The 12,628-nt window shown below is 40.5% G+C and overlaps 1 protein-coding gene across 1 annotated transcript; it reads left to right on the top strand.

Annotated features, from left to right (window-relative positions):
* Nucleotides 1-830: 830 nt before the first annotated feature.
* On the top strand, nucleotides 831-11,463 carry LOC308380350 (cytochrome P450 4B1-like; the record flags this gene model as incomplete). The annotated part of the gene is made up of 12 exons (XM_080857660.1): nucleotides 831-1,064; nucleotides 6,024-6,168; nucleotides 6,265-6,309; nucleotides 6,558-6,685; nucleotides 6,883-7,007; nucleotides 7,467-7,621; nucleotides 7,718-7,824; nucleotides 8,134-8,324; nucleotides 8,750-8,883; nucleotides 10,404-10,468; nucleotides 10,857-10,939; nucleotides 11,286-11,463. The coding sequence occupies exons 1-12, from the start codon at nucleotides 864-866 to the stop codon at nucleotides 11,461-11,463; spliced, it is 1,557 nt and encodes a 518-aa protein (XP_080713786.1). The 5' UTR covers nucleotides 831-863.
* Nucleotides 11,464-12,628: the final 1,165 nt, after the last annotated feature.

Below are 12,628 nucleotides of genomic sequence, written 5' to 3' on the forward strand. Positions count from 1 at the left end.
AAAGAATATAGGAAGTTCAGATGAACAGAGTGTTGAACTAATATAACTTTTACCTAAACCTATATTCTTCTGGATAGAAAATCACTAGTTACCGCAAACATATGTTTAAAAAGACAGTACAAATGTTTTTATTTGGTCTTTGTATTATCAGACACACTGGACACCACCTAATCGACTTCAAGTTACAATGACTTTCAATTACGTTAAATGACCTACTTGCAGAATGATATGAAAGATGTAAATTAGAAGCACAAAATCCATTGGTAATGACATCGGTCATACATTTTTTGCAGCGGTCATTATGAAATAACAGGTTGACGTTAATGGCAAATAAATGTTTATTCTATCAAGTCTAGGGAGTGTCTGGTTCACAGGTTTCACTGCTGTCTTCGGCTGTTCATTTTGTTGATGGTGTAAGGCCAGTGTGTTGCCGACCACTGTCAGACTATCCACTATAGAACCGAGAAGGAGTTTTAGATAATCTGTGACACACAAAACAGATGGTGTATTTTGTCCTTCGTTGTAGGGAGAGAATGAAGTATGAAACAGTAGGCCTAAAAGAAAACAATAGAAAACAACACAAATAAACTAAATAAAGACTAAATATAATCTTAAAGAGACTCAAGCACACTAGTCGCAGCGGGGTCATCCCTGACTTACCCAAGGATCTGTTTCCTACCCAGCTAAAATCAGATGCCGTCTGAACAATTCTGCAAACGTCCGATCTGCCCCAGTTCGTATGTCCCTCCCATTTAGTTTGTTATTCGTGGGTGACGTCTGGCTCTTTCCTCTCAGGGGTTTCCATGTTTGTCATGTAAGCCAGGCTATTCGTTGTTGAAGTATCCAGCTCTGCACACACTGCGATGGAAATCTATGACAAAGTGCAGAGAGCTGTGCAGTTTTACCTAGATCCTATACATTTCCTGTGCATCATAGCTGTTGTTGCTATTGTATACATTGCTCTGAAGGTTACGCAACTGGTTGTCAGAAGATACGAGGACACCCGCGTTCTTGAGAGCTTTCCCGGACCACCTGGTCACTGGTTATTTGGGCATGCTCTAGAGGTTAGTAGATTTTTCGTGTTCAGCAAGTTAAGTCATGTTTAAGGTGGATATTTAAGGTTGACGTTTAAAATCCATGTTATAGAAAAGTTACTTTAACAATTAAACAGCTGTAAATTATTTGAATTATGAGGTTTTGAGTGCAGTGTTTTAGTAGTGTAACTTTGTTATTACTTAATCAAAACAATGTTACTTGTTACATTTGATTAATGCTTTATAGTTCTGACTGATCTGAATGTTTTCAACTGAAACTTCCAAATTTGTACAGGTCCTGTTTTAACCATTTCAATTCTCTCTCTATCTGTTAATTTGTCACGGGGTCTTCACTAATCACTGTATCACCACCATTGATGTTACTCACATTGTTGACATCACTGCTGTCGTTATCAGCCAGCTGTGCTTGAGCTGTGTTCATGACCATGGCAGTATCATGTGTGTCGTCAGTGCAGGTTTGACAGTGTGTCGGATATGGGCAGCTGTGGTACATGATGGCTCACCGTTTGTATAAGCAAAGCAGGCAGAGCTAGTTGGTGTCACTACAACAGTGGTTCCCAAACTTTTCTGGCTCACGGCACCTCTAAACATATACCTCTCCATCCATGGGACCCCTATTTTTGATGTCATATTTGTACTTTATGCCATTTGATTTAACCTTGTGATATGTTGCATAGGCTGTAACTGCTTTTATTAAAGGCATTACATTGAGAAGGTGAGGTTTATCTCATTTTTGTTATATTCAAATAAACCACTCTCTTTAATTCAACTAATTTAATAGAACTTTTGAATGAATAGTGAACAGAATATGAACAGACAACGTCTGTCTCTCTCACAACTATATCAGCCAAAATACGTTTGGGTAATAATCGAGAAATTAGCTGGCAGTAACAAAACATAGCAGGAACAAACCTTCAATATAAAGTTCACAAAAATATAGTTATTCTTGTCTCCACAGACAACTTATCAACTTAATGGGACACATGTTCCTGTCACTGACTGCAGAGTTTGTTTATGCAAGGAGGGATTGTTGACAGTGCAACACGGAGGTCCGACTCCTGTTCAACTGACAGCCTTTGCCTGAGGTGTATGAGGGATTGTGGACAGTGCAACACAGAGGTCCTGTTCAACTGACAGCCTTTGACTCAGGGGTTGCACTGTCCACAATCCCTCCTCCCATTAACAAACTCTGCAGTCAAAGACGGGCACATGTGTCCCATTAAGTTTAGCATGGTTGTCCAGTTCTTTGCAAAATAAAGTTCTCTGTAAATTTGTCCTCATCCACATACTGTATCTCACGTTAGCGATCAGCTGGCAAAGGCCACTAGCATCAGTGGACTTGTCTATTTGAAGCGCAAATGTCCCCCTTAGCCTTAGTTTCTCACTCAGTACAGATTCCATGTTCTCCGACATATCATCAATGCGACGTTTGATCATGTTATCAGAGTGTGTGCTTTTTAGATTTAGCAAGCAACTCGGCAACTAAAAAACTAGCCTTTTGTGCCTTCTCAGAAACACGCACGGTAGAAATCGTTCGCTCTGTGTGGTATTCTGTGTTTTAAGTCTTTCAAAATATTCTAGTCTTTGTTCTGGTGTGTCGGGTGCTTGGCCTCCAGGTGCCTTGCCAACTTGCTAGGCACCATGGCTGCATTAGCCAACGTCTCCCTGCAGAACTCGCCACACTAAGTGAACCTGGAGGCACGGGTCGTTATAATGGCTCACTTTTCTATTTGCTAAATTCGATTCCGATGTCTGTTACTGTGGAGAATGGATGCACTCTGTTTAAAAATGTATCCATTGCGCCTACCTTCACTCCTCAATCTGCTGTCAATACGGAATAACGAACGAAGTCAACAAGAGAGCTGTTGTTGATGTTACGCCCTGAATCAACTGTAAACTGTAGCCTATTGTTGTTTGTGCTGCAAATACATTTTTGAATTGATATAATAACAATAAAATACATTTTGAAATTAATATATATTAAATGATCAAGCCTTGGGCCATTCCACGGCACCCCTGAGCATGTGTCACGTCACCCCAGGGTGCCGCGGCACCCACTTTGAAAACCCCTGCACTACAAGCTGTTTGTCAGACCCTCCAGGATTTCGCGATGTCGCGATCGCGCCAATTCACGCGAATTCAATGATTACCTGCAAATTCAGCGCAACGTAGCAATTTTAACACATCACTGCAACTTTCCCGCAAATTTGACAAATCATTGTCGTCTCCCACAACTTTTTCCTGCCCTGCAGACACGGTGCAGACACTAGCAGAGTTCTAATCCGAGAATGGCTACTCCAGGCATGGAAATTAAAGGCAGTTGTATGTGTAGGCTGAGATATTCATAACATTTTATTCAGTCTTACTTGTGGTTCTTTTGTAATTCCAACAGGTGCACTTCGTTGTGTGGATAAGTAAATCCTATGTACTGTTCTCCCTAAGTGTTTAGCATAACGTAGCATAACTAGCTATGTTTCTAGATAACTGTCTACAGCTGTAGCCATTCCCACAAGACGAACATTTGAATGATGTCAAAGTAAAAGTCCTGTGTTCGTTTCCATAACAACAATACAAACAATATACATTGGCATAACAGCCTATTATGCTACATTTTTGGAGTACTGGTAATCTTTTGTTTGGCATGTTAAGGTTATGTAGAGGACCATTTCTCAACGGTTTGGTTCTTTAGAGAATGTTTGTCTATTAATTATTTATTTTTCAACAAATAACTCAATTATAATTACAAAGAGGGAAATAAGCAACGTTGTATCGCAACTTTCACTTGCTCCCGCAATTTCATTGCACCAAACACCTATAAACACCGCAATTTTCACCGCAACTTTTTGTAAAAGCCCCTGCAACATCAGTAATTTTAGGTCGCAACTATCACAAAAAAGGCCCGCGAAACCCTGGGGGGACTGGTTTGTCTGCTGCTGCTGGTAGCAATCGCTAAACTTGGCTTAGCCGCACTTGAAACATTATCAGATGAACTCGACACATTATCAGATATTTCTTCCACTTCCACGGACGAATTCCTTGATTGGAAATTGTGTGTTACCTTAGGTAATTTCTCCCTGAACTTCTCATCCTGCCCTTTCCTCTTTCTTTTCTCACTTAAAAATCGTTTCACGCTTAACTTTGCAACCACACACGTCACCACACGAAAAATTGTCCGTGACAGAAAAGTCAGGTGACCTGGAATAATTTGTTCCATGATGGAATTAAGATACATTTTAGGCTGATACTGAAAATAAAAAAATCGTTTTTCATGCTTGTTATAAATTGTCATTATTTTGCATGATTTATTTTAATTAGCAAAAAAAAAAAAAAACGGAAATACGACGAGGTGGCCGAGGCTCTGGGCAACTGTCCGGTTTGCCCGTTCGTCCGCGCCGCCCTGACTGTAGAAGTCGTACAAATATAGTCAAAATGTAGGGGGCGCGTAGGGTGATCTTAAGTGCCGTTTACATGGAACCTGGTTTGTCAATCTGATACAGATAGCTAATACAGATAGCCCTATCATTTACACAAGCACTCTCTATCCGCAACGATCCAAATCGGGGGAAGAAAGTGAGTAGATTTGAATCGGTACGGGGGCTGGTGTTCGTCTGCACGGATTCACGAAACCTGATGACGTCATTGCCCCACGTGATCGTTTCGCGATCTCCAACCATTATATATATCCCTTGTTCTCCCTCAAAATCTCACTCGTGGTGGGTCTCGAATTCACTCTCATTAACCCAGCCGACTGATTTTTGATTAGCCTCCTATCTTGATCTAATTCTTCTTATTCAGACGTAACATAACTTTCATGACCACAAATATAAATTGGCCAGCGATTTAATTTGCTTTTGTATTCATAAATGTATGTAAAATGGTCGGAGCAAAGGCTCATGAGAAATGGGATGACAGACATGTCATGTTGTACTGTTCCAAACTCTTTATTATCAATAGAAAATATAATTCATTTTCGCATATCCTTTAGTCTGACCACTGATTTTATTAACCACCATAATGTAATGTTGCTAATTGGAGCTTGAATGTCTTGTGTAATGTGTTTACCCGTGTGCTGCTTCCTTTACCTTGTACTGTTGAGTCTCTTCTTCTAGGTTTTTCACGTTTTTTCAGTTGTGTAAATAAAGCGCTAAAGCGCCACCCACAGGCGTGGGCCGTGGGGTATATACTACAGCCTGTTCAACACAATCTGGTGGCACCGTTTTTACGCAAATCTCTCGTTACCAGGCTCCGTCTTTACGAAATTAAAAGATTGGATAGGTGTGAAAAATTAACCAGATTACGTGAATCTAGACTCCGTGTGACGAGCACTCTCTATCCGCAACGATCGAAGTCTAGGGTAGAAAGTGAGTAGATTTGAATTGGTACGGAGGATGGTTGTCCCACGTAATCGCTTTCCGATCTCCAACCAATATATATATGACTTGTTCTCCGTCCACTTTCATTATTATCCAGCCCAGTGGCATAGCAGGGGTTTTGGCCGCCCTGTGCGGTAGCCAAATTCGCCGCCCCCCTTCAAGGTGGATTTGTAATTTGTAATGTGTTTATCCGTGTGCTGTGCTCCTTTACCATGTGCTGTGTAATCCTTCCTGTACGTTTTTCAAGTTTTTTCAGTTGTATGTAGCAGCGCTAAAGCGCCACCCACAGGCGTGGGGTATGTACTACAGCCCGTTCAACACAATCTGGTGGCTCCGTTATTACGCAAATCTCTCGTTACCAGGCTCTGTCTTTACGAAATTAAATGATTCGATAGGTGTGAAAAATGAACCAGATTTAGTGAATCTAGGCTCCGTGTAAATTCAGCCTTAAATGAGCCACGAAACACAACACTTCAATTTATTGCGGAATAGGCCGTAAATGACACAGAGAATTAATTGAGCTATGCTACATGACCTCGTATATGCTAAGTTACTGGCTACCAAAGTTTAAAAACCTGAACATCTTTTTTTACAGTTTCCACAAGACGGGACAGGTTTGGACAGGGTGGTGAAATGGGGAGAGGAATATCCCTTTGCCTTTCCTCTGTGGTTTGGACCCACCATTGCGTTTCTTAACATCCATCATCCATCCTATGCAAAAACTCTATTAGCCTCAACAGGTGGTTGTCTTCTCAAATATCTAGGCCTCTTTCTGCATAGAAATGAATAAACTGCCCTCTGAATGATTGGTAAATGTTGCTCTTTTTCCTCCACAGAGCCTAAAGATGATATTGCCTACAGGTTTCTTATCCCATGGATAGGTAGGGCACCCATGGGTTGGAATGATAGTGAGATGCATATGACAGAAATCCAAATAGCATGTGACATTGACTTTGCATTTTGGAACAATGCAATGGTGTTTTCCGAGTTTGTTGTCACATGCTTGAACTGTGGTAAAATTGACGACAAGAAGGCAGTTTTTTTTGTCTGTTTGATTTTCTTTGCTAAATGCATGACATCATCTATGTATGCATTAATGTTGCCTATTGTTTTGCTTTGTGTTTTCTAGGTGAAGGCTTGTTAGTGTCTCATTCAAATAAGTGGTTCAGACACAGAAGACTACTCACCCCTGGTTTTCATTATGATGTGCTAAAACCTTACGTGAAACTGATGGCAGATTCAACCAAAGTTATGCTGGTAGGTTCACAGCAGTTATACTGACCCTGGTATTTTAAAGGTGAGAGGGATGAGAAGAGAGGGGCTTTAATTTAATTTGGCAGGTGAGCTCAAATATCATCAAGCTTTTCCAAGGATCAAGGTCTTCACCACTGAAAGCAGATTGATCATTTATTTAAGGTTCCACTCCTTTTTCCTATTGCTTCCATCTCTCTTAGGATAAATGGGAGAACTATGCGAAAACAAATGAGTCGTTCGAGCTTTTTCAGCATGTGAGCCTGATGACTCTGGACAGCATTATGAAATGTGGCTTCAGCTGCAACAGTAACTGCCAGACAGAAAGGTAATTGCTAACCAAATCCATCAACACTAAAGAAACGCTATGCAACAGTTTTGAGGTATGTTTTTACAGGCAACCTGTTTTGACATCATCCTGAAATATGTTATGATGGTATATGGTCAAGTGAAAGACATATAAACAGACCTGTTACTACCACTGTAAACCCAGGCAATGCACTATGTAGTTTAGTGATCTGGTATGGCCCACACCGCGTTAATGTCAAAAAAGCTTTCGAGGAGCAACATATTTCCAAACAACTATATTGCCAAAAGACACCAGGTAACATGCTTGTCATCTTTTGTTAGTTCAAACTGTGCTATTGTTGGTCTTCACAAGGTTTATACATGTCTGGAGTTTTTACCGTATTTTCCGAAAAATCTTCACTGCTGCTCTAAATGTGTGTAGTGTAGGCCATTGCTAAAAACTTAGCATCTCAATTATTCACTTTCTAACTCATTCCAGTGGGACAAATGCATACATAAAGGCTGTGTATGAGCTGTGTGACCTGGTGAATCTTCGTTTCCGGGTCTTTCCGTACCACAGTGATATAATCTTCCATCTCAGTCCGCATGGCTACAGATTTAGGAAGGCGTGCAAAATTGCACATGGCCATACAGGTATCAGCTTAGTATTTAGGACATCACATCTTCACAATATTTCAGTGATATTTCAATTATTTAACATACTGTAATGTGTCCTTATAACTCTCCAAGAGGAAGTCATCAGAAGGAGAAAGGAGATATTGAAGAGTGAGAGGGAACAAGAGAAAGTTCAGACGAAGAGGCACTTGGACTTCTTGGATATCCTCTTGTGTGCAAGGGTATGTCACCTAATCCAGGGTCTTTGCCCACTGCATAACTAGCACTGAACACACTTCTTTCATTTTTTCAAGAGTTGCAGGATGTACCTGACAGCAATTTATGTTCCTCATCACAATGTATTAGTTAACTAGTGTAATTGTAGTGTAATTGCAATGTTTGTTATGCAGTATGTAAGCCCTGGTAATGCTACCACAGTAAATATTTGTGTGATGTCTGATGATATTAGCCGTACATTTTACGTGTCATCTGCTGAACTATTTAAATTTTCATGACTTCATACTTTCACATGTATCATCTACTGTTGGCAGGATGACAACCAGGAGGGACTTGCTGACGAGGACATCCGAGCAGAGGTTGACACGTTCATGTTCGAGGGCCACGACACTACCGCCAGCGGCATCTCTTGGCTCCTCTTCAGTCTGGCCAGCAACCCAGAGCACCAGCAGACGTGCAGGGAGGAGATCACCCAGGTGCTGCAGGGGAAGGACAACATGGACTGGTACTGCCTGAGGCCACATCGACCCAATACAGCCTGTATTATTATATATAATATTATTTATTTATATTGAAGCTAATGTTTACGGTTCAACATTTTTTTCTGTAGAGTTTGACTTGAGTGGATTTGTTGCCGTGATCTAAGTGGCATTGCAATGCATCACATTACTTCCCTGTGAATTCAGAATGGGATTGCTGTATGACATAAATGCTATCCATAAAACTATAAACACTTTAATCTCAAAATTAGTTGAAGTGAAATTCGGAATGCCTTTCTTGGAATGTGTCACAAATGTTTCATGCCCAGGTTAAAGTGTAACTCTGAGAAATGTTTGATGGACAGGCATTTAAAATATACACCTCTGAGGTCACAGTATGGATTTTCAACAAGTTTGATTGAACAAAATGAACTATTTGTATCCCTCTCAGGGAGGACCTGAGCAAAATCCCATACACTACCATGTGCATCAAAGAGTCTCTGCGGATGTACCCGCCTGTACCTGGCATCGCCAGGAAGCTGACCAAGCCATTAACATTCTTCGATGGCAGGACTGTACCCGCAGGTCGGCTATAGGACTTTTGTTTGTTTGTTGACAAGAAAGATGCTATTGAACTTCAACTTAATTGGGGCTATAAGGGAATTGAGTAGTCTTGAAGTCAGGTCACACTTATTTTTATCGCACATTTAAAAAAAACAGAAGTTGTATCAAAGTGTTTTCCAGTCAAGGTTAATCAATTTAGAATAAAAATAAACAAGAATACAAGTTTAGAATAAGAGATTGAAATGATTAAAGAGACTAAAAACAGATAAAACATATGAAATATAGAGGTTGTATAAAAGCACTAAAAGTGATTGAATAAAAGAGCTACATGAGCAATAGCTAAAAATGGTTAAGACCAAATGAACATAAGCAAGCAAAATCTAAGTGGCAAAAAGAGGATAACAGTTCATCTTATACATTTTATCTATTTAAATTATATATTTTAAAAGTGGCATCAAGCAGGCAGCAGATGGAACATAAAATGGGAGACTATTCCATAATTTGGGACCAATGACAGTAAAAGTTTGACCACCCTTTTATTTAAAATTTAGATTGAGGTAAAACCAGTAAAAGCTCATTGGAAGACCTTTAAGTCCTTAATGGTGTCCAAGGGGTCAGGAGATTAGAGATATAGGCTGGAGCTTCTCCATTCACAGCCTTCAAAACAAACAAAGGCAGAAACAAGAAAGATAGCGTGATTTTACAGACGCCTTTGCCTAAGTGGAAGGGTAGCATGAAAGGGTAGTAGCATGAAAGGGTTTAAATATTAACCCATCTGTTTTGTTTTGCTGAAGCAAGTACTCTGAGGACACTGTGTGTAGTCTTGTTAGCTTGGTCGTGATTAGCCACTTTTTTCTAATTATGGATAAATATCATCATAAGATAAGATAAAATAAAACTTTATTGCCACACAACAATGTTGGTGGTATTCTTTGTCAGGCCAGTAGGAGGGGAGAGTAGGGGGTAGGGAAAACAAAAATAAAAAATAAAAATACTCCAGGTCAGCTTTGGTTCAGGAGTCTGACAGTAGAGGGGAAGAAGCTGTTATTGAAGCGTGTCGTTCCAGCTCGCATGGATCTGTAGCGTCTTCCAGAAGGTAGACTCAAAAAAGTCATGGCTTGGATGGGAGGAGTCTCTGATAATGTTCTCTGCACGATTTAAGCTACGCTCAGCATACAAGGAGAGGATTGATGGAAGGTCACAACCAATAATGTTGGAGGCTTTGGTCACCACTCTCTCCAGTTTCATTTTTGTGCGACTGTCAGAATTTCCATACCAGACAGTTATTGATGCGGTGATGACACTTTCTATGATGGCTTTATAGAAGGGCACCAAAAGGTGTTTGTTGACATGAAACTTTTTCAGTTGTCTGAGGAAATACAGTCTTTGTTATATCATGCAATGATACAAAGCAAAAACCGCATCTACGGTCTGTGTGATGTGCTTTTCTACTCATATAAATGCTTTAACGATGTTACACAGTTTGTGTTTGGTTTAATGGAACTTTTCTCAAAATGTTATCTCATGTTTATGTCTTACAGGTTTTCTTGTAGGAACCAGTGTTTTTGGTTTGCATAGGAACGCAACAGTCTGGGAGAACCCCCATGTAAGTGGTGCATATGAACTATAAACCAGTGATTACAGTCTAATAGAAGTTAAATAGTAAGTTAAATAATCTTTTCTTATGTCAAGGTGAACCACACCTTTGTCCACATTAAAAGGCTGCCTGAACATCTGCTTTTCTCATTGTTCTGCTGACATTTTGTTATGTAGAAATACTAGAGCTAACATCAGCAAACATCAGCCCGCCTCTATTAAGAGGCAAGCAGTAAGACTTAAACATTTCTGGAAAGAAAGTAAAACATTCATATTCTAATGTGTTAAAAGGACACCTTATTCTAATGTTTGATTTACTCACATTTCATCTTACAGTCTTGGACCTGAAAACTAAATTAACTTTAACCTGTCCCTGCCTGTGTCTGGTGTTACTGTAGGTGTTTGACCCGCTGAGGTTTCTGCCAGAGAACTGTGCCAAAAGGTCGCCCCATGCCTTTGTACCCTTCTCCGCTGGTCCCAGGTTTGTGAGCTTGCCAGATCATCATGATCATCACAGGGACTGATAATGTCATGCAGGCACTGAAGTTCTCATGTTACCATCGGACAGAGGAGGCTACTCATTTACCTGAATGGAGTTTGGAATCATTGTGCCTCCGACCCAGATGCAACCTTTTGCTGACTTAACCCCTCAGGTTGTCAACAACTATGATTGGAGAACTTCTTTTAATTTGATACAGATTTCACGTCACAAACGGTTATTTAAAAATCGATTTCTGGACCCAAAATGTCTGTGACTTTTTCAGTTCCTGTAGGCTATACCTTGTCGTTGCTGTACTGAACTCTTATCTCTCTGCTCCTGCCCTCAGGAACTGCATTGGCCAAACCTTTGCCATGAATGAGATGAAGGTGGCGGTGTGTCTGACCCTTAAGAGGTATGAGCTCATGACCGATCCGGACTTCAAGCCCAAGATGCTGCCACAACTGATTCTGCGCTCCCTCAACGGCATTTACCTGAAGATCAAACACCTGGAGCCAGAGCCCTAAGCAGCACCCTGCCTTCCATGAGCCACATGTGGAACAGACTCATTGACCAAACTGTGGATTCATTAGCCAACCAACACACACACAAAAAAACCTGGATATCACAAAACACACGGTTTGGAAGCAGAACTTATATTTCTTTACTCAGGGAATTAAAACAAGTCATATACAGCCGCGGAAAAAATTAAGAGACCACTTCAAAATTATCAGTTCCTCTGGTTTTACTATTTATTGGTATGTGTTAAAGTAAAATGTACATTTTAGTTTTATTCTATAACCTACTGGCAACATTCCTACCAAATTTCAAATTATAATATTGTCATTTAGATAATTTATTTGCAGAAAAATGACAATTGGTCAAAATAGCAAAAAAGATGCAGTGTCTTCAGATCTCGAATAATGCAAAGAAAACAAGCTCATATTCATTTTTAAACTACACAATACTAATGCTTTAACTTAGGAAGAGTTCAGAAATCAATATTTGGTGGAATAACCTTGATTTAAAATCACAACTTTCATGTGTCTTGGCATGCTCTCCACCAGTCTTTCACATTGCCATTGGGTGACTTTATGCTACTCCTGGCGCAAGAATTCAAGCAGCTCGGCTTCTTTTCATGGCTTGTGACCATCTATCTTCCTCTTGATCACATTTCAGAGTTTTTTTTATGGGATTCAGGTCTCGAAATTGGGCTGGCCATGACAGGGTCCTGATCTGGTGATACTCCATCCACACCTTTACTGGCCTGGCTGTGTGGCATGGAGCATTGCCCTGCTGGAAAAAACACTTCTCAGAGTTGGGGAACATTGTCAGAGCAAAAGGAAGCAAGTTTTTCTTCCGGGACAACGTTGTACTTTGCCTGGCTGAGGTTTGTAAAAGACCATAAGGATTGAACCAAAGCGGACTGGAGGGTCTCCTAGTTCGTCTTCTCTGATGAGTCCAATTTTCAGCTTTGCCCAACACATGGTCGTCTGATGGTTAGACGGAGACCTGGAGAGGCCTACAAGCCACAGAGTCTTGCACCTACTGTGAAATTGGACTCATCAGAGAAGACGAACTAGGAGACCCTCCAGTCCGCTTTGGTTCAATCCTTATGGTCTTTTACAAACCTCAGCCAGGCAAAGTACAACGTTGTCCCGGAAGAAAAACTTGCTTCCTTTTGCTCTGACA

This window comes from Sprattus sprattus (genome assembly GCF_963457725.1).
Source record: "Sprattus sprattus genome assembly, chromosome: 19".
NCBI classification, from domain to species: domain Eukaryota; kingdom Metazoa; phylum Chordata; class Actinopteri; order Clupeiformes; family Clupeidae; genus Sprattus; species Sprattus sprattus.